Source organism: Cherax quadricarinatus, chromosome 48 (assembly GCF_038502225.1).
Source record: "Cherax quadricarinatus isolate ZL_2023a chromosome 48, ASM3850222v1, whole genome shotgun sequence".
Taxonomy (NCBI): Eukaryota; Metazoa; Arthropoda; class Malacostraca; order Decapoda; family Parastacidae; genus Cherax; species Cherax quadricarinatus.
Window position 1 is genome coordinate 4580564 of NC_091339.1, and position 27995 is coordinate 4608558.

At 39.6% G+C, this 27995-nt stretch overlaps 1 protein-coding gene across 18 annotated transcripts in view; it reads left to right on the plus strand.

Annotated features, from left to right (window-relative positions):
* The window catches only part of LOC128696147 (protein lin-10), a 921476-nt gene that overhangs the window by 748067 nt on the left and 145414 nt on the right, over positions 1-27995 (plus strand). For 12 of the 18 annotated variants that reach the window (XM_053787271.2, XM_053787270.2, XM_053787274.2 and 9 more), the window contains one exon: positions 23334-23476. In XM_053787271.2, the coding sequence (XP_053643246.2) occupies positions 23334-23476 (143 nt within the window). Of the gene's footprint in view, positions 1-22647; positions 22759-23333; positions 23477-27995 lie in introns of those variants that run through there. The other 6 variants (XM_053787272.2, XM_053787276.2, XM_070094820.1 and 3 more) reach the window with 2 other exon arrangements.

Genomic DNA, 27995 nt, shown 5'->3' on the forward strand with positions numbered 1-27995 from the left:
CAGTCAAAGGGTTAATACTGTTCTCCAAAAATATTAGTAAATTTTTACAATTACTGTATTGTTATATAATGGCAAATAAATTTTATAACATTTTAAACTAATTTTTTTCTTTGAATTTAGTAAATTTAGAGCTGATTTTTGGATCTTTGCATTGTTAGAGTTCTGGTAATTCAGAGAAAAAGAGGAAAATAGTGAATTATTTGAGTTTACAAGTGAATTTTAATTATAGATTTCTTGTTGGGACATGTTCTAAAAGTTTGTGTATAGTACTCAACATTTCAGAAATAGATTTTCTTCATGGGAGTCTTAAATGAATAATAAACAGAAATGCCAAAGCTGTGGTAAACACCTTCATTTATCATCCAAGCATTTTGGAGTATCAAACAATTGAGGACAGTTACTGAACTAGGCAGAATAATTTTTGGGGGGAAAGACAAAAATGTTCTGTTGAAACATAATCATCAAATTTAAAATATAACTTAAGGTTCACAAATAAACCTAACAGTGTTACAACAACCAACCTAACATTGATAATAACACAGTTATATACTCTCATAAAATTCCTCATTGTGTGAACACCTGAATAGAATTAGGGAGCTGTTCAATTGATGCCCCATTCTAGCACTACAGGGATTCAGAGATGATAAACTCCAGTCAGTTTGATGTTAATGTCAAAATTGCTAAATACTTAGATACAAGAGGATGGTTGTTCAAGTAACAGTGATCCCTGATTACAGAATTAAATGGTTTAGCTATAGGAGAGCAAGTATAAAATGATCTACCCACATGCTCAGAGATGTGGTGTATTAACTCAAATGAGGTATTCCCCCATGTATCTAGCATTACATCCCAAACACTTGACCAGATAAACAAGACTGGACCTCAGGGCAAAACATATTAGACTTCATCATCTCTGAATCCCTGTACATTGTTAAAATGATACTTCAGCTGAATGACCCCATTACATCTATTCACTTATTCAAACAATGATGCATTTTATGCATAAGTATATAACTTTATGTTAGAATAAATATTAGGTTAGATGGGAAGTACAGTGCCTACACTCTGAAGGAGGGGTGTTAATGTTGTAGTTTTTTATCTGTAGTGTAAGTGCACCTCTGACAAGACAGTGATGGAATGAATGATGAAAGTTTTTTTTTTTGGGCCACCCCGCCTTGGTGGGAAACGGCTGATGTGTTAATAAAAAAAATTATATTTGATGACTGCTTTAACAGAATATATTTGTCTTTGATATATACCTGCTATTCTGCCTGGTAATTGTTTTAATGTTGATAATGAAGTCTGACATGTCAGAATGTTTGGATAATAAATAAAGATGCTTTTTGCGGCTTTAGCATTTTTGTGCTCGACAGCATTATGCACGAAGTGCAAATCAGGTTGGGGTTTTTCTCCGTGGCTCTATGGCATTAGAGGCTGATCTGATCATTGTTCATTCTTGTATGTAGTGTAAGCCTTGGAATACTTTTTAGCAATAGTAGGGGTTAAAGGTGGTCCATAATGGACCAAAACATTTTCTAAAACTTCATCTCCACATGATAGATTAGTTGTGAACTGTTCTAGTTACAGTGTTGTAACATATTCTTCTACCTTCATGCATTATTCCAGTCACATTCTTCATGTTATTTTGCTCATCTGTTCCTCTTCATTCATTTTCATTTTGTGCACAACATAAACTAGAGATGCTCCTTCCTTTACGATGGGTCGACTTACAGTATTTCAACTTTGCAATGGTGCGATAGAGATGCACATTTGTACGGTACAGTACAGTACTGTACATTTATTAACAGGACAAACTTGTTTTCATTTATTTACCTTTCAATACTGGTATTTTGTTACAATAATGATTTTATTTACTTATTCAGTAGCAGTAGTTATTTATTTACTTATTTATTGTATACAGCCTCTCCTCACTTAGTGATGTACTTGTTTAACAATGACTTGGACTTGCAATGGTCTCTATGACCAGTATGCATACCTAAATAATGTATATTAGAGCTGATTTCCTCTATTCTGTTTATTACAATATACAGAACACTGCTGTACAAACATTTAAAAATACATATACCAGAAATTTTATAAATGGTGCAAAGGTGACATTAAAACAGTATCAAAGATGGTTGACACAAACCCACTACCATTAGAGTATGCTTCTCACTTAGTGACGAATTCATTTACTGACGTGGTCTTAGGAATGGAACTCCATTGTTAAGTGAAGAGAGGCTTACAATATTTTCAGCTTACTGAGGGTTCATTGAAATGTAACCCCATCACAAGTTGAGGAGCATCTGTATTTTAAAAAATGAATACAGGTGTCCCTGACTTACGAATGCCTCAGTAATGCTGATTTGCATTTACAAACAAGGTCCAAAAGACTTAAAATTGAGAATATACAGTGGAATGCTAAAGTAGGAGAAACTTTTAGAGAGGGTGTGGTAGGTAAGTTTGGGGTGCCAGGTGTAAGTGATAATGGGAGCCCTTTGATTGAACTTTGTATAGAAAGGGGTTTAGTTATAGGTAATTTATTTTTATTATCACACTGGTCGATTCCCACCAAGGCAGGGTGGCCCGAAAAAGAAAAACTTTCACCATCATTTACTCTATCACTGTCTTGCCGGAAGGGTGCTTTACACTACAGTAATACATATTTAAAAAAAACGAGGATAAATAAGTATACAAGATATGATGTAGGGTGAAATGACAGTAGTTTGTTGGATTATGTATTGGTAGATAAAAGACTGTTGAGTAGACTTCAGGATGTACATTTTTATAGAAGGGCCACAGATATATCAGATCACTTTTTAGTTGTAGCTACACTGAGAGTAAAAAGTAGATGGGATACAAGGAGAATAGAAGCATCAGGTAAGAGAGAGGTGAAGGTGTATAAACTAAAAGAGGAGGCAGTTAGGGTAAGATATAAACAACTATTGGAGGATAGATGGGCTAATGAGAGCATAGGCAATGGGGTCGAAGAGGTATGGGGTAGGTTTAAAAATGTAGTGTTAGAGTGTTCAGCAGAAGTTTGTGGTTACAGGAAAGTGGGTGCGGGAGGGAAGAGGAGCGATTGGTGGAATGATGATGTAAAGAGAGTAGTAAGAGAGAAAAAGTTAGCATATGAGAAGTTTTTACAAAGTACAAGTGATGCAAGGAGGGAAGAGTATATGGAGAAAAAGAGAGGTTAAGAGAGTGGTGAAGCAATGTAAAAAGAGAGCAAATGAGAGAGTGGGTGAGATGTTATCAACAAATTTTGTTGAAAATAAGAAAAAGTTTTGGAGTGAGATTAACAAGTTAAGGAAGCCTAGAGAACAAATGAATTTGTCAGTTAAAAATAAGAGAGGAGAGTTATTAATGGAGAGTTAGAGGTATTGGGAAGATGGAGGGAATATTTTTAGGAATTGTTGAATGTTGATGAAGATAGGGAAGCTGTGATTTTGTGTATAGGGCAAGGAGGAGTAACATCTTGTAGGAGTGAGGAAGAGCCAGTTGTGAGTGTGGGGGAAGTTCGTGAGGCAGTAGGTAAAATGAAAGGGGGTAAGGCAGCTGGGATTGATAGGATAAAGATAGAAATGTTAAAAGCAGGTGGGGATATAGTTTTGGAGTGGTTGGTGCTATTATTTAATAAATGTATGGAAGAGGGTAAGGGACCTAGGGATTGGCAGAGAGCATGCATAGTTTCTTTGTATAAAGGCAAAGGGGACAAAAGAGAGTGCAAAAATTATAGGGGGATAAGTCTGTTGAGTATACCTGGTAAAGTGTATGGTAGAGTTATTATTGAAAGAATTAAGAGTAAGACGGAGAATAGGATAACAGATGAACAAGGAGGCTTTAGGAAAGGTAGTGGGGGGGGGGGGTGGACCAGGTTTTTACAGTGAAGCATATAAGTGAACAGTATTTAGATAAGGCAAAAGAGGTTTTTGTGGCATTTATGGATTTGGAAAAGACAGGGTGGATAGGGGGGCAATGTGGCAGATGTTGCAGATGTATGGTATAGGAGGTAGGTTACTGAAAGCAGTGAAGAGTTTTTACGAGGATAGTGAGGCTCAAGTTTGAGTATGTAGGAAAGAGGGAGATTATTTCCCAGTAAAAGTAGGCCTTAGACAAGGATGTGTGATGTCACCGTGGTTGTTCAATATATTTATAGATGGGGTTGTAAGAGAAGTAAATGCGAGGGTCTTGGCAGGAGGCATGGAGTTAAAAGATAAAGAATCACACATACAGTGGGAGCTGTCACAGTTGCTCTTTGCTGATGACACTGTGCTCTTGGGTGATTCTGAAGAGAAGTTGCAGAGGTTGGTGGATGAATTTGGTAGGGTGTGTAAAAGAAAAAAATTGAAAGTGAATACAGGAAAGAGTAAGGTTATGAGGATAAAAAGATTAGGTGATGAAAGATTGGATATCAGATTGGAGGGAGAGAGTATGGAGGAGGTGAATGTATTCAGATATTTGGGAGTGGACGTGTCAGCGGATGGGTCTACGAAAGATGAGGTGAATCATAGAACTGATGAGTGGAAAAGGGTGAGCGGTGCACTTAGGAGTCTGTGGAGACAAAGAACTTTGTCCTTGGAAGCAAAGAGGGGAACGTATGAGAGTATAGTTTTACCAGCGCTCCTGTATGGGTGTGAAGCATGGGTGATGAATGTTGCAGCGAGGAGAAGGCTGGAGGCAGTGGAGATGTCATGTCTGAGGGCAATGTGTGGTGTGAATATAATGCAGAGAATTCGTAGTTTGGAAGTTAGGAGGAGGTGCGGGATTGCCAAAACTGTTGTCCAGAGGGCTGAGGAAGGGTTGTTGAGGTGGTTCGGACATGTAGAGAGAATGGAGCGAAACAGAATGACTTCAAGACTGTATCAGTCTGTAGTGGAAGGAAGGCGGGGTAGGGGTCGGCCTAGGAAAGGTTGGAGGGAGGGGGTAAAGGAGGTTTTGTGTGCGAGGGGCTTGGACTTCCAGCCGGCATGCGTGAGCATGTTTGATAGGAGTGAATGGAGACAAATGGTTTTTAATACTTGACATGCTGTTGGAGTGTGAGCAAAGTAACATTTATGAAGGGATTCAGGGAAACTGGCAGGCCGGACTTAAGTCCTAGAGATGGGAAGTGCAGTGCCTGCACTCTGAAGGAGGGGTGTTAATGTTGCAGTTTAAAAACTAGTGTAAAGCACCCTTCTGGCAACACAGTGATGGAGTGAATGATGGTGAAAGTTTTTCTTTCTCGGGAACCCTGCCTTGGTGCGAATCGGCCAGTTTGTGATTGTTTCAGTTATGATGTGGGAGTACATAGGTGAGTATGTGTGTACTGAGTATTTAGCATTTAGTATAGGGTGATTAAGTGGCTTTTGAGAAGAGTCTTAAATTGATTTTCAGACTGGGTTACTTTAATATCTTCTGGTAATGAATTCCATATTTTGGGGCCCTTTATGTGCATAGAGTTTTTACACAGTGTGATATGGACATGAGGTATATAAAAAAGAGATCTGTGTCTTGTGCTGTGGTCATGTGTCCTGTTTAGGTTGGTGAGGAGAAGTTTGAGTGGAGGGTTTATATTTGCATGTATTGTTCTGTGTATGTAGTAAGCACATGAATAAGTATGGATGTTCTTAATGGTGAGCAGATTCAGACTTTTGAAAATTGGTGGAGTATGCTGGCAGGAGTGGGAATTTATCATTCTTGCTGCTGCCTTTTGCTGGGTTATTAGGGGTTTTAGGTGATTGGATGTTGTTGATCCCCATGCACAAATTCCATATGTAAGATAAGGGTATATGAGTGAATGGTACAGTGCCAGGAGAGCTGATTGTGGAATGTAGTACCTTATCTTTGATAGTATGCCTACAGTCTTGGATATTTTCTTGGTGATTTGTTGTATGTGTGTCCAGAACTTAAGGCTACTGTCAAGGTGGATACCTAGGAATTTTCCTTCTGTGAGTCTTGTGACTGATGATCCATTTAGCATTATGTTAATTGGATCATTTTTCAGCTTTGTTTCCAAACTGAATGATATAGGTTTTATCAGTGTTCAGGGTGAGTTTGTTAGTCATCATCCAGGCAGATATTTTCTGTAATTCAGCATTGACTGTTTGGGTGGGAAAAAACATATGTAGTGTCATCTGCAAATAATATGGGTTTGAGTAGCTGTGATGCATTCGGTAGATCATTGATGTAGATGAGAAAGAGGAGTGGTCCAAGGACGCTTCCTTGTGGGACTCCTACAGTGATTGGTTGGGTGGAAGAGTTTGCATCATTTGCATACACATACAGTGGACCCCCGGTTAACAATATATTTTCATTCCAGAAGTATGTTCAGGTGCCAGTACTGACCGAATTTGTTCCCATAAGGAATATTGTGAAGTAGATTAGTCCATTTCAGACCCCCAAACATACACGTACAAACGCACTTACATAAATACACTTACATAATTGGTCGCATTGGGAGGTGATCGTTAAGCGGGGGTCCACTGTATTGAGTTCTGTTACTAAGGTTTGATTTTAGGTAGTTGAGGGAGTGGCCTCTGATACCATAGTGCATTAATTTGGAGTACAGCAGTTCATGGTCGACTGTATCGAAAGCTTTACGTAAATCAGTGAAAATGCCCAGTGGGACTTCTTTCTTTTCAAGTGTGGTATATATTAGTTCTAGCATGTGTATGATAGCATCATTCGTGCTTTTATTATTCCTGAATCCAAACTGACAAGGGTTTAATATGTTGTGTGAAACGAGGTAGGAATAAATCCATCTATGAATTAATTTTTCAAAGATTTTAGAGAGCAGTGGTAAGTTAGATATTGGTCTATAGTTATTCAAGTCAGCTTGGTCACCTCCTTTATGGATCGGAGTGGCCCTCGCTATTTTGAGGATTGTTGGGAAGGTAGATGATTCAATGGATTTCTTAAAGAGCGTTGCAATAATTGGTGACAATATTTGAGAAGCTTTTTTGTACGTAAAAGCAGGCAAGTTGTTTATGTCTCCTGCCTTGTTTTTAAGGGTGTTTATGTTGAATTAGACACATGTGCAACTCTTGGGTATCTTTATTGAGGAAACGTTTCGCCACACAGTGGCTTCATCAGTCCATACAAAGGAGAAACTTGAAGAACAGGAGGAGAATGAGGTAATCACTCCCTCAGCCTTGAGTCGATGTGGTCAGTCCATCAATCTTGAATAGAATACGGCATATGAGCGGAGAAGCAGCTTATAAACCGTAGACAGGTGAAGGGCAGCAGTCGTAGGTGGTGTCACATTTGTCCAATGTGGAAGTAGGTCGTGCCCAAGGGTTAGGCAAGTGAAGAATTCCCAAGTATTAAGATCCCAAGAAGTTGCAGTGTCTGACAGGATTATAGATGAATGGTTCAGAGAACCGACATGTTGTTGAATTAGACACATTTGCAACTCTTGGGTATCTTTATTGAGGAAACGTTTCGCCACACAGTGGCTTCATCAGTCCATACAAAGGAGAAAGTTGAAGAACAGGAGGAGAATTAGGTAATCAGTCCCTCAGCCTTGAGTCGATGTGGTCAGTCCATCAATCTTGAATAGAATACAGCATATGAGCGGAGAAGCAGCTTATGAACTGTAGACAGGTGAGGGGCAGCAGTCGTAGGTGGTGTCACATTTGTCCAATGTGTAACCCTTGGGCACGACCTACTTCCACATTGGACAAATGTGACACCACCTACGACTGCTGCCCTTCACCTGTCTACGGTTTATAAGCTGCTTCTCCGCTCATATGGTAAACAAAGTTCAATGGACAGATAGTCACTATGATATAATATTGATTTGGGAGTAAGATCTGATTTGTAATGTATAATAAGTTGAGCAATTAATTGCACTATAAAAAGTAGAGAAATATGAGGTAGCTGGTACTAGCTAGCAAAAGATAGTTTAGGGACTCACACAATAATGTAATTGGAATATACACTAATTGCTCACACAATATAAAAGGGACTAAAAAAAGTAGTGGTAAACAGAATTAAATGGACAGGTAGCAACCATGAATAACATTAATTTGGAGTAAGATTTGACTTGCAACACAAAATTATGAGCAATTAATACCAATTAAAAAATAAAAAGTATTTGAGGTAGCTGGTATTAGCTAGTAAAAGAAAAAAAATAATTATTTTTTTTTTTTATTTTTTTTTTTTTATTATCACACTGGCCGATTCCCACCAAGGCAGGGTGGCCCGAAAAAGAAAAACTTTCACCATCATTCACTCCATCACTGTCTTGCCAGAAGGGTGCTTTACACTACTTTTTAAACTGCAACATTAACACCCCTCCTTCAGAGTGCAGGCACTGTACTTCCCATCTCCAGGACTCAAGTCCGGCCTGCCGGTTTCCCTGAACCCCTTCATAAATGTTACTTTGCTCACACTCCAACAGCACGTCAAGTATTAAAAACCATTTGTCTCCATTCACTCCTATCAAACACGCTCACGCATGCCTGCTGGAAGTCCAAGCCCCTCGCACACAAAACCTCCTTTACCCCCTCCCTCCAACCTTTCCTAGGCCGACCCCTACCCCGCCTTCCTTCCACTACAGACTGATACACTCTTGAAGTTATTCTGTTTCGCTCCATTCTCTCCACATGTCCGAACCACCTCAACAACCCTTCCTCAGCCCTCTGGACAACAGTTTTGGTAATCCCGCACCTCCTCCTAACTTCCAAACTACGAATTCTCTGCATTATATTCACACCACACATTGCTCTCAGACATGACATCTCCACTGCCTCCAGCCTTCTCCTCGCTGCAACATTCATCACCCATGCTTCACACCCATATAAGAGCGTTGGTAAAACTATACTCTCATACATTCCCCTCTTTGCCTCCAAGGACAAAGTTCTTTGTCTCCACAGACTCCTAAGTGCACCACTCACCCTTTTCCCCTCATCAATTCTATGATTCACCTCATCTTTCATAGACCCATCCGCTGACACATCCACTCCCAAAATATCTGAATACATTCACCTCCTCCATACTCTCTCCCTCCAATCTGATATCCAATCTTTCATCACCTAATCTTTTTATCCTCATAACCTTACTCTTTCCTGTATTCACTTTCAATTTTCTTCTTTTGCACACCCTACCAAATTCATCCACCAATCTCTGCAACTTCTCTTCAGAATCTCCCAAGAGCACAGTGTCATCAGCAAAGAGCAACTGTGACAACTCCCACTTTGTGTGTGATTCTTTATCTTTTAACTCCACGCCTCTTGCCAAGACCCTCGCATTTACTTCTCTTACAACCCCATCTATAAATATATTAAACAACCACGGTGACATCACACATCCTTGTCTAAGGCCTACTTTTACTGGGAAATAATTTCCCTCTTTCCTACATACTCAAACTTGAGCCTCACTATCCTCGTAAAAACTCTTCACTGCTTTCAGTAACCTACCTCCTACACCATACACCTGCAACATCTGCCACATTGCCCCCCTATCCACTCTGTCATACACCTTTTCCAAATCCATAAATGCCACAAAGACCTCTTTAGCCTTATCTAAATACTGTTCACTTATATGTTTCACTGTAAACACCTGGTCCACACACCCCCTACCTTTCCTAAAGCCTCCTTGTTCATCTGCTATCCTATTCTCCGTCTTACTCTTAATTCTTTCAATAATAACTCTACCATACACTTTGCCAGGTATACTCAACAGACTTATCCCCCTATAATTTTTGCACTCTCTTTTATCCCCTTTGCCTTTATACAAAGGAACTATGCATGCTCTCTGCCAATCCCTAGGTACCTTACCCTCTTCCATACATTTATTAAATAATTGCACCAACCACTCCAAAACTATATCCCCACCTGCTTTAAACATTTCTATCTTTATCCTCTCAATCCCGGCTGCCTTACCCCCTTTCATTTTACCTACTGCCTCACGAACTTCCCCCACGCTCACAACTGGCTCTTCCTCACTCCTACAAGATGTTGTTCCTCCTTGCCCTATACACGAAATCACAGCTTCCCTATCTTCATCAACATTTAATAATTCCTCAAAATATTCCCTCCATCTTCCCAATACCTCTAACTCTCCATTTAATAACTCTCCTCTCCTATTTTTAATGATGCACAATAATATAATAGTAACGTACACTATATGCACCACACGTATATATGTTAAGGACACTTATCTAATCTGTTACAGAAATGTCAGCTTTTCTAAGGAAGGTGGAGAAATCATGTTCATTTGAGATGGTGTATTGTTGTCTTGTTGAAGTTTTTCTAACTAGTATTTTCCCATCTCGCGTGAAACACTGATGTATTTTGTTTTCCTGTTTAAGTTTTTTCAACCTGAACAGATGGTTTTAACGTTTTCTCGTTAGACACTCGTTGATGAACACTCCATTTTTCATTGTAATTGCTGATTTAATTAAGTCCTTTCTTTTATCATATGACGACGGCAAGGGTTACACCAATACATAAAGGTGGTGACCCAACAGATTTAAACAACTATAGGCCAATATCAAACTTACCATTGCTATCCAAAATCTTTGAGAAACTCGTGCACAGGAGACTATATTCATTTATAACGTCACAAAACATATTCAACCCCTGCCAATTTGGATTCAGGAAAAATAAAAGCACTAACGATGCAATTATAAAAATGCTAGATCTGCTTTACACAGCATTGGCAAATAAGGAATATCCACTAGGAATTTTTATTGACCTAAGAAAAGCTTTTGACACAGTAGACCACGGCATCCTACTCCACAAACTTGACCATTATGGTATAAGAGGCCATGCGCTTGCATATTTCAAATCTTACCTTACTAATAGGTATCAGTATGTCACCATTAAAGACACAGCATCAACAACACAGCCACTTGATACTGGAGTTCCGCAGGGAAGTGTCCTTGGTCCCCTGCTCTTCCTCATATACATCAATGATCTTCCAAACGTATCTCGACACCTGAACCCCATTCTCTTTGCTGACGACACGACTTATGTCATCTCTCACCCTAATCTTGCAACCCTCAACACCATTGTTAATGAGGAGCTGATCAAAATATCGACTTGGATGACAGCCAATAAACTTACGCTTAACGTTGAGAAAACCTACTACATTATGTTTGGTAGCAGAGCAGGAGATGCGCAAATTAACATTAAGATCAACAACACTCTAATTACCAGGCATAATGAGGGCAAATTCCTTGGCCTATACCTCGACAACAACCTAAATTTCAGCACCCATATCCAACACATAACAAAAAAAGTATCCAAAACGGTGGGGATCCTCTCCAAGAAACGATACTACATACCGCAAACTGCCCTTCTCACACTATACCATTCACTTATATATCCATACCTCACCTATGCTATCTGTGCTTGGGGTTCAACTGCAGCAACACACCTAAAGCCAATAATAACCCAACAAAAAGCCGCAGTAAGAATAATCACTAAATCCCATCCCTGGCAACACCCCCCCCCCCCCACTCTTCATAGATCTAAACTTACTCCCTGTTCAGTACATCCACACTTACTACTGTGCAATCTACATCTACAGGACCTTAAATTCCAATATTAACCTTGACCTAAAACGCTTTCTTGATAGTTGTGACAGAACCCACAGGCACAACACCAGACACAAACATCTCTATGACATTCCCCGTGTCCGACTAAACCTTTACAAAAATTCAATGTATGTCAAAGGCCCTAAAATCTGGAACACCCTACCTGAAAATTCCAAAACTGCAGACACATTCATCACCTTCAAAACTACCATCAGAAAACATCTTATCTCCCTGATACACCCTGTCAACTAATAATACGAATACCACCTGGTGGTTCACACTTACACTCACTCACCCATTTGACCATAAACAGAAATATCAATCTCAATCTCAAAATAATGAATCTTAACTAGTCAAAAGTTGGCCTGTGATACTCCAATACTGAAACTATGTATAGTGCCAAAACAAAAGCATTCACATTGCTAAACTCACAACTAGTATTTAGTCACTTAGCCATAATACCAACTTATCTCATAATTCTGTAACATTTTAAACCTAAGATTTAATATAAGTCTGCCCGAAATGCCTAGCCATGCTAGGCGTTCTAGTGGTACACTCTGTAATTATTATTTTACTACATGTAAACCACACAATAACCAAATTCTGTAAACTCAGCATTGTAATACTTATAGAGAATAAAGTTTGAATGAAGTCTGATCATAATACTGTGTTTACTACCTTGTTTTCCTAGCAAACGTGTTTCTTTGATTTCATTGTTTTGCACGATAACTTTTACGTGGTCCTGTATTATCCTGATAGCAGTTTCTTTGCACTGTTCTTGGGTTATTTCACTAGGAATGTGTGGACTGTTTATTATAACTGCATCAGACAACTTATCTTGTTCAGTTTTGTCGTCTTGGAAATCAAGGTATTCATTCAGTCGAGTGTGCATGTTCTGATTCCAGTCCTTGATTGCTTCTTCAACCTTCATATTTAGAGTTGTTATTTGCTCAGTGTGACTGCTATAGCTGTTTTCAGAGTATATTCTGTGTCAGCACTTCCCGATGTAATCTTCTCTTCAAGGTTTTGGATCTTGTTCTCGAGGTTGGTTATCTTGGATTCTCGTCGTGCAAGTGTTGCTTTAATATCTTTGATTTCGCTTTCTAGAGCGACGATGTAGTCCCTGATATTGTCAGGAATAATCATACCTGAGTTATCATGGGTGAATCCTTTGAAGGGAGTGTAAATGGAGGGGGAGTCAGCCATGTTTGTTTGTTGTTGTTCCCTGGGTGGTGATGGTGAGGGGGGTTGATGATACACCAGCGTCCTGCTGGGTAGACAAGTTGAGTTCTAGGGTCCTTGGTGTTATTCTTTTCTTACTAATGTTGTTTCTTCTGCGATATCCTTTCATAGTGTCACTAAAGTAGATACTGTGTAGCTATGGCGGAGAAGGCTTGATTTCCCTGAGCTTGGGTTAAGTGATTGTCTGGCAGTGGAGGCAGTGTTTGGGTTAGCAGGGCTGTCTTCCTTAGATCTTCTATTTTGTCAAGATTTGGGTTACATTCTTAGTATTCTTGGGTCATTTGTGGTCTACGTGGGTTCATGTAGGTGTATCTTCAATTAGGTCCTCACAAGCTTTGATAAGCGATGGTTTCTTGAAGAATAAGAGCTGCTAGGATGCCGCTGCTGCCTCTCCTGCAGTTATTGTCTGCATAGAGGCATGGCTTACCAATAGAAAGCAGAGAGTTTCCATTAATGGGGTCAAATCTGGATGGGGATTAGTCACTAGTGGCATTTCACAAGGATCAGTTTTAGGCCTTCTGTTGTTCATAATTTACATTAATGACCTTGATGAAGGGATTACGAGTGACATGAGCACATTTGCTGATGATACGAAGATAGGCCATATGATTAATTCTGAGGAGGATAGCAATGAACTCCAGGAGGATTTGGACAAATTAATGTCTTGGTCTGAAAAATGGCAGATGAAGTTCAATGTGGATAAGTGTAAGGTACTAGTCCTTGGTAATGAAAATAACCCTCAAAGCTATAAACTAGGTGAAGTAGAGCTTGATCATACAGAATGTGAAAAAGACATGGGAGTCATGGTAAGCAGAAATCTAAAGCCAAGACAGCAGTGCCTTAGTGTGCGCAACAAGGCTAACAGATTACTTGGATTTGTCTCAAGAAGTATAAGTAACAGAAATCCAAAAGTTATTTTACAGCTCTATACATCACTAGTGAGGCCTCATTTAGATAATGCTGCTCAGTTTTGGTCTCCTTACTACAGGATGGATATAGACTCATTGGAGAACATACAGAGAAGAATGACTAAAATAATTTACTGTGTAAGGAATTTCCTGTATGAAGATAGACTTAAAGCCTTAAATCTCCACTCTCTGGAGAGACGTAGAATGAGGGGAGATATCATTGAAGTATATAAGTGGATGACGGGCATAAACAAAGGAGATATTAATAAAGTACTGAGGGTGTCGAGCCAGGTAAGAACCAGAAATAATGGATTTAAGTTGGATAAATTTAGATTTAGAAAGGACATAGGTAAGTACTGGTTTTCTAACAGAGTTGTGGATGCGTTGAACAATCTACCCAGTAAGGTGATCAAGGCTAGGACTTTGGGCAGCTTTAAAAAGAGATTGGACAAACATATGAGTGGGAGGGGCTGGGTTTGATTTGTGTCATTGGGTACGGGAGCAAATTCTTGGGTAGCTTTGGGTAGAGGTTGTTTGACAAGGACCTGCCTTGTATGGGCCAATAGGCATTCTGCAGTGTTCCTGCATTCTTATGTTCTTACCCAAGCAATAAGCCTTAATAATTCTATTTACTCATGGGCAAGTCCCACTCAAATCCAACCCCTCTCACTCATATATTTATCCAACCTAAATTTGAAACTATCCAAGATTTTAGCTTCGATAGGACTTTGGGTAGCTTTAAAAAGAGATTGGACAAATATATGAGTGGGAGGGGCTGGGTATGATTGGTGTCATGGGTATATAATAACATAAGAAATGAGGAACACTGCAGTAGGCATGTTGGCCCACACTAGGCAGGTCCTTTACAAATCCACCCCACTAACAGAATAAACATACCCAAGCAATAAGCGTTGACAGTTCTATTTACTAATCTTGACTGTGTGCTAATGGAGTTACAGGAAGCTGACATCGAAGAAATGCTGAACATTGACAGTGATGGACCTGTTGTGCATTCCTTGAATAATGCTGATATTAGATGAATTGTGATAGATAAATAAGCCATAGAGTTGATATTAGCATCATATTGAAGTATTTTGTCATGCCTCCTGAGAGCAGGAATTCCACTGGAAAGGATTAATGCAATTTCAGTTATTTTAAATGAAGAAAATTGACTCGGTTTATGAAGAAATCGGGATACGAACAAGGTCACGGAACAGATTAAATTCGTAAGCCGAGGTTCCACTATTTGTTTTATGAAAGCTATTCATCGGTCAGGAATTTGACATGTACAGCCTCTCCTCACTTAACGACAGAGTTCCGTTCCTAAGACCACGTCAGTAAACGAATTCATTGCTAAGTGAGGAGCATACTATAATGGTAGTGGGTATGTATCAGTCATCTTTGATATTATTTTAATGTCACCTTTGCACCATTTATACCATTTCTCGTATATTTTTAAATATTTATACAGTAGTGTACTATACAGTGGCCGCAAAAAATCTATACATTAGCAATTTTTGGACAATAAAACGAAAAAATGCAACTTAATGTATGTACATGTACAGTGGAACCTCTACTCGTGAGCGCATCCACGTGCAAGTTTTTCGAAATACGAGCAGTTGATGGGTCGATTTTTTTATTCCATATTCGAGCAAAATTTCCGTAAGCGAGCAGACCTCAAGGCAGGTTCCTTGACACTGGGTAGGGGCTCTTGCTCTTGATCTAGGAAATTGTATCTCATTTGTTTGTTGGACTATCTTATTGAAACTTAGGCAATGTATGATGGAAAGATGCTTCTTAACCCTTTGAGGGTCGACAGGCCATCTCCGAAACTCGTTCTCAGGGTCGGCCAAATTTAAAAAAAAAAAAAATTATTTTCTCTTACGAAAAGATAGAGAATCTTTTCCCGATCATAAAGACACCAAAAGTTTGAAATTTGATAGAAAACTTACGGAATTATGCTCTCGCAAAGTTAGCGGTCTCGGCGATGTTTACGCATCGGCGATTTTGCCCACTTTGAGCCCCATTTTCGGCCAATTTCACTGTACTAGTCGACAAAAAACATGAATATTTCGCTAAAACTCCATTTTTTCTATCGAATGGGTGCAAGAAACCACCCATTTATAAATTCAACTATCCAGTACAGTGGTCAGAATTTAGCAATTTTGCCAATTTCACACAAATTTCAAAAGATGCCAATTTCCGAATAGGGTCCAGAATAAACAAGATAGACATTCCTGGCACTAAAATGACATTTCCTCTAGTCATTAGTCATGTCTCAAGGCCCCTCTTATATTCTTTTGCTTTCCACTTTGAATTTTTATTTTCACAAAAAATATAAGATTTACTGTTATGCAGACTACTGCATTAGTGTAAAAAATGGTATAAATATTATTGGTGCACTTGTAAAAGAATATTAGACTCACCAGTTGACGTGTATTGCACGATTGGCACGATTTGTTTACTTTTGAAGTTTGGTAAAAATCGAACATTTCTGCTACTTTGAGCTCAATTTCAAGGCACCTTTCATTGTAAAACCAGTCAAAATCATCTCAATTTCTGTAATATGTCTTCCATTCTATAAAATTAGACCAAGAAAGCTAGAATACAACAATAAATACCATACGAAAATACACTGCAAAGTCGCTGATTTATTCAAAAAAATTGGTCAAAGTTATTTTTTTCTCATTATGCACTGTGTGCTGCAGGATTTTTTTTAGACTGTGCACACTGACCACATAGACCCATTCTTTCATATGAAGGCTTACCAGCTTTCTCCCACTAGATTTGAGGCCGCTAGAATTTATGAGTACTAGTACGTCAAAAACCCCTACGCGTAAGACGTACTAGTACGACGAAAACCCTCAAAGGGTTAATGTACAACAAAAATGAAAGAAATGTAAGCATAAATAATGGAGTTCACTTCTCAGCAATTAGCCACTCCTTAGCGGTAATTTTGTATGGTTTTTATGGTCATATTCTCATTTTTTTTGGTCATATTTGATAGAATGGAATATATATTACAGAAATAGATATGATTTTAATTGCTTTCACGGTGAAAAGTTCCTTGAAATTGAGATCAATGTAGGAGAAATGTTCGATTGTTTTGGCTATGTTCAAGAGTAAACAAATGAAGTCACTGTCCATTCCAATATACAGTAGTCAATGGGTTGACATTATTTATACAATTATTGCAATAAGGCATAACAGTAAATCTTATATTTTTTGTGTAAATAAAAATAAAAATTATTTATATTGTAATAATAATAATAATAATAATAATAATAATAATAATAAATAATATGTATAATAATAATAATAATATGTGTAATAATAATATGTATAATAATAATATGTATAATAATAATACATATAATAATAATAGTATAATATAATACAATAGTAATAATAATAATATGTATAATAAAATATATATAGTAATAATGTACTACATAATAATAATTATAACAGTAGATGGTTTCAAAAGGCCGTCACTAGATGGTAGTGTTTACCACAACAAAGAGGGAGCGGTTGTGGCCACCTCCACCTGTTACATAATGACATATTTTATTCATTCTAGAGTATACAGTAGGGCCCCGCTTTACGGCGTTCCACTAATACGGCGATGTCAAATTATGACCAAAATTTGCTATATGGTAAGCGGTCTTTCAAATACGGCGCCCCCCCCCACCCGGTTTATTTACATTCTCCGTGACCACATCTATTATGTCAGGAAATTTTCCAAAATTTCAAGTGTTTTAAAGTTACTGTGTATTTTATATGTACTCTGATAATTATACTTATGTGTTCCTGTACCTAAATATACTTACACACTGTGCTGGTGTGCAGGTACACATTAAAATCGCTAAGTCTCTCTCTACTCATGACGCCAATACTACGTAATAATAATCACTCTTGGGCACACCAAATGTCTTATTTTACAGTAATATAGGCATTTTCATTAATCCATCTATGATATTTTCCTCAAAATTATATATGAAACCCGTTACATAGCATATAAACATGATACATACACTCACAGAATAAAAATTGACGTAAATATGAGATTTGTTTACAAAGCAGTTGTGTAGGGAGTGTCGGAAGAATTACATTTTCTCTAGTCAAACTGGAGGATAACTGTAGAAAAATATTCGTTTCGTATGCCTTTACTCTATATATAGCAATTCACGACCCTTGTGGGTTTAGTGTTTTTTATAATAATAATAATATTTATTATTATTATTATTATTATTATTATTATTATTTTTATTCACTCTAAAAATGGTGTGTAGCTGTTTGTTTATTCTGAACTAACTTGTACAACTTGTACACAATGTAAGATTATTTGTATTGTGAGGTAATTATTATTATAATAAAAAAATATTGAGGTAAATGTTTTACAAACTCTTACAAACGGACGTGAATGAACTAAAAGTAGACACATATTAATATGCATTTATTTCGCCTGACCAAGTGATCGTCCACTACCTGTTCAGTTTGTGTTCTTACATTGTCTCAACTCTGTATCTCATTCTCTCTCTCGTTTACTCTTTCGTTAACTAGTTGGCTCTCATTGACGATGGCGTCTAAGGTTAGCTGTGATAAAAAGAGAAGTCGTAAGCCTCTTGCTTTAGGCCCCAAGTTAGAGGATGATGGTGTGCCATTCCGATTTTATTTAATAAACACCCTGCCACTCACCTCTCACACATCAATATTAATATTTTAAGGTAAGTGTTACCTTTTATTGTGTTTTTAATGCCTATTTCTATTGCTAACTTTGATGTTGGTGAGGGGCTCTTGATTTAGGGAATTGGATCTGTGCTCCAGTTCCCCGAATTAAGCCTGAATGCCTTCCACATCCCCTCCCCAGGCGCTGTATAATCCTATGAGTTTAGCGCTTCCCCCTTGATTATAATAATAATAATATTGCTAACTTAATATCAGTTAGTGTAAACTTGTTGTCTGGCATTTATTGCATGTTTTATATGTGCTCTGATAATAATACTTGTAGAGCTGTGTGGTAGCCGAGTGGAGGGACAACATTGCGTTTTCTCTGCTCAGCCATCAGAGAAAACATGTATGAATCTGCGTTTGGCCCAGCGACTCCCTCACTCCGCTTTTGTTTACAATTTTCGGCATGAATTATTCATTACTTCTCCCTTCATTTATGATGGCATCTAAAGGTAGTTGTTAGATATGATTAAATTCAGTGAACATGGTATGTCGATGTTAATATATGGCTCTGGGTCACAGTGTAGGTAGCCGGTAGGTGTAGCCCAGGTGGGCTACACACACTGACTTCCTACAAATAAATACTACTCATCTCTCTTCCTATATTAAGACTACACATATTTTAAGGTAAATAATGAGAGTACTGTATGTGTATTTTACCTCTCTGGGATGTTTTAAATATCGTATATTAAGTATGAGATGGGGAACCAGGGCTACCTACACCAGGGCTACCTGCACCTGACTTCCTACAAATAAGTACTGCTCACCTGTCTCCCTACATTAAGATTGCAAATACTTCAAGATAAGTAATGAATGTACTGTGAATGTATTTTACTTTGTGTGTTTTTAATGCCTAACTTAATATAATTTAGTGTAAACTTGTTGTCTGGCATTTATATGCATTTATACATGGAAAAAAAATGGTGTTCTGCCTTCAGGCAATGTCTGCTTTCCGGCGACAGCCTGGAACCTAACCCGCTGTATAAGTGGGGCCCTACTGTATATCAGGTGTCAGTGTTATTTATATTGTTTATTATTTCATATTAGATGAACTGTGATAGATAAATAAGCCGTAGAGTTGATGATAGCGAAATATTGAAGGAGTATTTTGTCCTGTCTCCAGACAAACTTTCGTCGGCCGCTGCTGCTGCCACATATATAATGACATATTTTATTCATTCTAGAGTATATATCAGGTTTCTATGTTATTTTTATTGTTTGTTATGTCATATTAGATGAACTGTGATAGATAAATAAGCTGTATAGATGATATTAGCGAAATTATTCAAGAAATATTTTGTCCTATCTCCAGACAAACTCTCGTCCACCGCAGACACCGCCCATACCACTAAATGAATTACATATTTTATTAATTTTAGAGTATATATCAGGTTTCTATGTTAATTATATTGTTTATTATGTCATATTAGAATTTAGATGAAGTGAGATAGATAAATAAGCCGTAGAGTTGATATTAGCGAAATTATTGAAGTACAGAATTCCACTGGAATGGATTAATTGCATTTCTGTTAATTTAAATGAGGAAAATTGACTCTGCAAATGAGTAAATTCAGTTGCGAGCAAGGTCATGGAACGGACTAAACTCGTAAGTAGAGGTTCCACTGTATTTTATTTTCGCTTTTTAGCTTCTAACTAGTACTTGGTCATGTTACCATTGTTCTGTATCACCATCTGAAGTCACCTGGGCATCGAAGTGGCGAGGGTAGAGAAGAGGGAGGCATCCATGTTGATCCAAAACTTCTTCAGTGCCTCCTTCAGGTCCATGATGTTGGTGGGTCGAGCTTTTGCAATCTCATTTTTCGTCACATGCCAGATTCTTAATAGGATTTAGGTCAGGGGAATTGCCTGGCCACTCCAAAGCACTGATATTATTGTCCTTGAGGAACTTCTTCACTTGTTTTGACTTATGGGCAGGGGCACCATCATGAATAAAAAAATCACACTCGTGAATGTTCCAAAATGTCAGCATGTGGTCCCTTTACACCTCAATATACAGTGGACCCCCGCATAACAATCACCTCCGAATGCGACCAATTATGTAAGTGTATTTATGTAAGTGCGTTTGTACGTGTATGTTTGGGGGTCTGAAATGGACTAATCTACTTCACAATATTCCTTATGGGAACAAATTCAGTCAGTACTGGCACCTGAACATACTTCTGGAGTGAAAAAATATCGTTAACCGGGGGTCCACCGTAATTACTTCCTTTCATCATAATGTTCTTAGGAAGAAAGTATAGTCCACCTCTGCCCTTATAACCACTAAAAGCACCCCAGACCATAACACTGTCAGGGCGCTTCACTGTCTTTACGGTGTACCACAGGTCATAACGGGACACACCTCTAGGACGATGAACCGTCTTAGAGACACTCCTGATGAGTCTGAAGGCACTCTGAACATCACCTTCTGCCACTGGTCTGAGGTCCAATCCTGGTATTTCTTGCAGAACTGAAGCCATTTCTTCTTGGCGGCACATCGAGCAGGCATTTTCAAGTTCTTTTGTAGTCGGTGCTGAATGGTTCGCACTGCGACGTCTTTCAGGAGTGCAGGGTGGTTTTTCTTGAGGTCTTGGCTGTTATGGCAGGATCTGATAACACTTCCCTCTTCAGGATCTTGTCTGTGTGAAGGGAAGTCATTTTGGGGGCTCCAGACCCCACCTTCCTATGTGGCATGGTGCCAGGTGGGAGTGAGGCAGCTGCTTTCTTGAGGTTGTAAATTACCATCCTAGTTACCTTCAGGTCTGTGGCTCTGCAGATCACAGACATGCCTTGCTCTATTAGGGTGAGTGCACGAGTGTTCTCTACAATTGAAAGTTTAGTTCGACCCATTCTGACCACATGGAGTAGAGATATAGCATGGCAAAGTTTGTGGTAGTGTGGAAAAAATTGGCACTGAGTAACAACATAGCAATCCTCCTTCCTCATTGAGTTCTGGAAGAGCACTGAAGCATGGGGTGGTGGGGAACATTGGAGCAAGACTGACTCCAGTACACTAAACCATCAAAGGCTCTGCCCACTTTTCTTATGGTGGAAATTCAAGTGATATACACCAAAATCTAGTGTATAGATTTTTTTTTGCGTTAGAAATATTTAGATTTTTTTGCGGTCACTGTATGTTGTAATAAACAGAATAGAAGAAATCAGCTCTTATATACATTATTTAGATATGCATACTGGTCAGAGAGCCCGTCGTAAGTCCGAGTCATCGGTAAAGGAGTATGTCGGTAAGTGGGGAGAGGCTGTAATTACATTTCTTGACTTATTCTTTGTGCTTTACTGTCATTGTCTAGGATAACAATTTCAGGGCTACCAGTGACTTGTTCATAAGTTGAAACACTGGAAACACAACTTGTTGATAAGATGGAGAATCCGTGTATTGACCAGACCTAAATAATGAGTATAAAACACAAAAGTGCAATACAGATTAATAAAGCTATATGTTTTTTCACTAATTTTTATCGTGATGTTCCAGTCTTGAAGTTTTAGCACCTTAAGCTAGTTTTATAAATGAAATTAATTATTGTATATGTTTTTCATACTATATTGCTCATTGGCCTTATTTTTTACTGCAGTGGCTTAGCAGTACATGTATATTTAATATTAATATTGATGTTCATAGTTTCCTATATACACTACTATTCTTGTTAGTTATTAAGCTTAGAGAGTTTAGTTGTTCAGCACAAAAATACATTACTGTATTTATGAAATCCACCTAGTAATCTCTTACTTAATGTACAAGATTACAGTTGTTCAGTTCTGGAATTTTGTTGTTGTCATTGAATCCAAAACTAGTTGTTACTGAATTCAGAAATCCAGGTGCAATATTGAATATTATATTGATTTAGTGTCTACTCAACACCTTGCATGAATAGAATGCAGACAAGTATGGCATGTGTGTTAAATGGGATTGGTATTATTGGGTAAATACAAATTATTTTGGTAATTGTGTATGTGTACACAGTATTTTATCAACACTGACCAATTAGGTAAGTATTATATTGTACATTTCTATTAATAACTGTGAAAGCAAAAATGATAGGGGAGAAAGCTAGTGTTTTGGTTATTTAGTTATAAGATAACATCTCTGTGATTGAAAATGTAACATTACATTAATCTTACAAACTTATATTTGCATTCAGTACAATATATACTTAGTTTTATTTCCCTCATTCTTATACTGTAGTTCTATCCCTATAATATTTCCTTATTGCTTCTTTTCTATTTTGGAAGACCTGGTCTGAGACTGGGTTGCAGAGGCGATAATTCCTGAAGTCATTAACTGGTATTAACATATATACAGTGGTACCTCGGGATACGAACTTGAACAATTATGTAAGTGTATTTTTGTAAGTGCTTTTGTAAGTGTATTTTTTGGGGTCTGAATCGGATTAATCTACTTTACATTATTTCTTATGGGAACGAATTCGTTCTGTACTCGAACAGATTGGCACTCAAACAGCCTTCTGGAATGAATTAGGTTCGTATCCCGAGGTACCACTGTACACACTGCAAAAAAAATAAAATGTTTGCCACAAAAAAAGTTTGCAGATGGATGCGTAAAATACACAGGAATTTTTTGGGGCTTTAGAAGTGAACTTAGAAAATAAAAAATGTCAGTATCTGGTCATCTGACCTTTTGCATACATTAAGTTTCTTACAATATTGGCGGCAAACTTTTTATTTGCATCCGTCTGACGATTTTTTTTTTTTTTTTGCGGAGACTGTACAGTATTGTGCTGACGGGTCCAGCATTATTATACAGTATATTTTAAGCATGCTAGCCTTGTTCAAGAACCTACCATCCTGCTGACACACCTTACCTTGTTGGAGATGGCATTTATCATATACGAAGAATAAAGTACCTCATAGTGCAGCAGTTTCTAAGATAATTTGTATTTGTTCTGCAGTTATGATTCATGAACCGGCAGTGTTGATTGAGGGTGTCTTGTTCCGTGCTCGCTATCTTGGTTCAACACAGCTTGTCTCGGAGGGTCAACCTACCAAGACTACACGCATGATGCAAGCTGAAGAGGCAGTTTCTCGTATAAAGGTAAGCTTGAAAGATATACTTTTAAATGTAAATTAATGTATATGTATACATATATGAATGTGTGTGTGTGTGTAAGCGTGTGTGCACACATGCACACACACACACACACACACACACACACACACACACACACACACACACACACACACACACACACACACACACACACACACACAGACTGGGAGTTAGAGCTCCAAAAAAGGGAGGAAGAGTGGGGAAGGAAGATAGTAGAGCTTGGTAAGAAAATGGAGGAGCGGATAGCTGAAGAGTGCAGGAAGTGGGAAGTACAGGCCTTAGCAGCAGAAGCTAGGATACAGTGCTTAGAAGAGAAACTGCAAAGCCTGAAACAGATTAGAGAGACAAATGACAATTCAGACGTGACATCAGGAAATTCAAAGTCAGGCGCAGACAAGGGGATGGTAAGCAACAACGGAGACATGCCGTACAGGAAGGCCCTATCAGACCCACGTGGGGCCAGGGAAAAGACGACGAGCACACTGAGATCAAACGACAGGTCTGAAGACAATGATGGAAATTCAGAGTCAGGCGCAGACAAGGGGATGGTAAGCAACAACGGAGACATGCCGTACACGAAGGACCTATCAGACCCACGTGGGGCCAGGGAAAAGACGATGAGCACACTAAGATCAAGCGACAGGTCCGAAGAAAATGAAGGTTTGTTATATGCAGAGGTTCTAACAGCCAACTGCAGTAGCAAGGGACAGCTGGCCAGGAAAGACAGTCCACTAAGAATAGATGTTTCAGATATGACAGGGACTGAAGGCAAGAACATGTCAATGGAAGGAAACAAAATGCCTCAGAGGAAGCAGATGGAGACTCAGTGGGAGGAGGAAAGGGCGAGGTCAGTTTTTGTGTACGGGCTCCAAGAAGCCAAGGGGGCCAACTTTGAAGAAATAAAACAGGAGGAGAAAAAAATGATTGAAGGCATCATGAAAACAATAGGGGAGGGCAATATGACCCAGGTGACAAATTTTCAGAGAATTGGGTGGTTTGCGAGTGGAAGGATACGGCCTGTCAGAGTAACTTTCAAGGAAGAATCAGTTCGAATCAGGATTCTGCAAGAGAAAGCAAGACTGAGAGACAAAGAGGGGTACCAGAGAGTATACCTCGACCGCGACAGAACACAAGAAGAAAGGACTACACTGAAAGAGAGGGTACAGAGACGCAAGGAGGAACGAGAAGCAATGAAAATGAGCAGGACCCAGACACAGGAGGAAGGGCAAACACACCCCACAGAATCTCCCACCAAAAGACCCCACCCGCGACATTCCCAACGCAACTGAGCAACCTATACTCCAACCCACTCACTGTTCCCTCTGCCACCAACCCCCATATCACAAACCTCACCCCAACAGCTGTCCCTTATGGGCATTCTGACCCCACCCCCATCAACACATACCCCACCTACACCACAGCCCCATATAGGCCCCCACCAAGGCTCTCCCTCCCCCAACCCCAATATACTTGCATGACCACAATGATAGAAAAGAAACTAAAGGTTTGGTACACAAATGCGGATGGAATAATGAATAAACATGAGGAGTGGAATGAAAGAATCAGTGAAAAATCCCCAGACATCATAGCAGTCACAGAAACAAAACTCGCTGAGATAATAACAGACACAATCTTCCCAACAGGATATCAGATCCTGAGGAAAGATAGAAGGAGTAGAGGGGGAGGAGGGGTTGCACTGCTCATAAAACACCAATGGGGATTTGAGGAAATGGAAGGCATGGACATGATTGGAGAAAGAGACTACATTGTAGGTACAATTCAGTCCGGAGAACATAAAGTAGTCATTGGAGTGATGTATAACCCACCACAGAACTGCAGGAGGCCAAGAGAGGAGTACGAAGAAAACAACAGGGTGATGGTGGACACACTGGCTGAGGTGGCAAGAAGAGCTCACTCGAGCAGAGCAAAGTTACTGGTAATGGGCGATTTCAACCACAGGGAGATCGACTGGGAAAACCTGGAGCCACATGGGGGTCCCGAAACATGGAGAGCAAAGATGATGGATGTGGTACTTGAAAACCTCATGCATCAACATGTCAGGGACACAACCAGAGAGAGAGGGGAGGATGAGCCAGCAAGACTGGATCTTGTGTTCACCCTGAGCAGTTCAGACATCGAGGACATCACTTACGAGAGGCCCCTTGGAGCTAGCGATCATGTGGTTCTGAGTTTTGACTATATAGTAGAGTTACAAGTGGAGAAGGTAACAGGAACTGAAGGGGACAGGCCAAACTATAAAAGGGGGGACTACACAGGTATGAGAAACTTCCTGCAGGAGGTTCAGTGGGACAGAGAAATGGTAGGAAAATCAGTAAACGAGATGATGGAATATGTGGCAACAAAGTGCAAGGAGGCAGAGGAAAGTTTTGTTCCCAAGGGAAACAGAAATAATAGGAAGACCAAGACGAGTCCTTGGTTTACCCGAAGGTGTAGGGAGGCAAAAGCTAAGTGCAACAGAGAATGGAAAAGGTACAGGAGGCATAGGACCCAGGAAAACAAGGAGATTAGTAGAAGAGCCAGAAACGAGTATGCGCAGATAAGGAGGGAGGCCCAGAGACAGTATGAAAACGACATAGCATCGAAAGTCAAATCTGACCCGAAACTGCTGTATAGCCACATTAGGAAGAAGACAACAGTCAAGGACCAGGTGATAAGGCTGAGGAAAGAAGGTGGGGAACTCACAAGAAACGATCAAGAGGTATGTGAGGAGCTCAACACGAGATTTAAGGAAGTATTTACAGTAGAGACAGGAAGGACTCTGGGGGGACAGACCAGATGGGGACACCAACAAGGAATACACCAACAAGTGTTGGACGACATACATACAGATGAGGAGGAGGTGAAGAAACTGCTAAGGGACATCGATACCTCAAAGGCAATGGGACCGGACAACATCTCTCCATGGGTCCTTAGAGAGGGAGCAGATATGTTGTGCGTACCACTTACCACAATCTTCAACACATCCCTGGAAACTGGGCAACTACCTGAGGTATGGAAGACAGCAAATGTAGTTCCCATTTTCAAAAAAGGAGACAGAAAAGAGGCACTAAACTATAGACCTGTGTCATTGACGTGTATAGTATGCAAAATTATGGAGAAGATTATCAGGAGGAGAGTGGTGGAGCACCTGGAACGGAACAGGAGTATAAATGCCAACCAGCACGGATTCACGGAAGGCAAATCCTGTGTCACAAACCTTCTGGAGTTTTATGATAAAATAACAGAAGTAAGACAAGAGAGAGAGGGGTGGGTTGATTGCATCTTCTTGGACTGCAAGAAGGCCTTTGACACAGTTCCTCACAAGAGATTAGTGCAGAAGCTAGAGCATCAGGCGCATATAACAGGAAGGGCACTGCAATGGATCAGAGAATACCTGACAGGGAGGCAACAACGAGTCATGGTACGTAATGATGTATCACAGTGGGCACCTGTGACGAGCGGGGTCCCACAGGGGTCGGTCCTAGGACCAGTGCTATTTTTGGTATATGTGAACGACATGACGGAAGGGTTAGACTCAGAAGTGTCCCTGTTTGCAGATGATGTGAAGTTAATGAGGAGAATTAAATCTGATGAGGACCAGGCAGGACTTCAAAGAGACCTGGACAGACTGGACACCTGGTCCAGCAAATGGCTTCTCGAATTTAATCCTGCCAAATGCAAAGTCATGAAGATAGGGGAAGGGCACAGAAGACCACAGACAGAGTATAGGCTAGGTGGCCAAAGACTGCAAACCTCACTCAAGGAGAAAGATCTTGGGGTGAGTATAACACCGAGCATGTCTCCGGAAGCACACATCAATCAGATAACTGCTGCAGCATATGGGCGCCTGGCAAACCTGAGAACAGCATTCCGACACCTTAGTAAGGAATCATTCAAGACACTGTACACCGTGTATGTCAGGCCCATACTGGAGTATGCAGCACCTGTTTGGAACCCGCACTTGATAAAGCACGTCAAGAAACTAGAGAAAGTACAAAGGTTTGCAACAAGGTTAGTTCCAGAGCTAAGGGGAATGTCCTATGAAGAAAGATTAAGGGAAATCGGCCTGACGACACTGGAGGACAGGAGGGTCAGGGGAGACATGATAACGACATATAAAATACTGCGTGGAATAGACAAGGTGGACAAGGACAGGATGTTCCAGGGAGGGGACACAGAAACAAGAGGCCACAATTGGAAGTTGAAGACACAAATGAGTCAGAGAGATAGTAGGAAGTATTTCTTCAGTCATAGAGTTGTAAGGCAGTGGAATAGCCTAGAAAATGACGTAGTGGAGGCAGGAACCATACACAGTTTTAAGACGAGGTTTGATAAAGCTCATGGAGCGGGGAGAGAGAGGGTCTAGTAGCAACCGGTGAAGAGGCGGGGCCAGGAGCTAGGACTCGACCCCTGCAACCACAAATAGGTGAGTACAAATAGGTGAGTACACACACACACACGCACACGCGCGCGCACACACACACACACACGCACACGCGTGCAC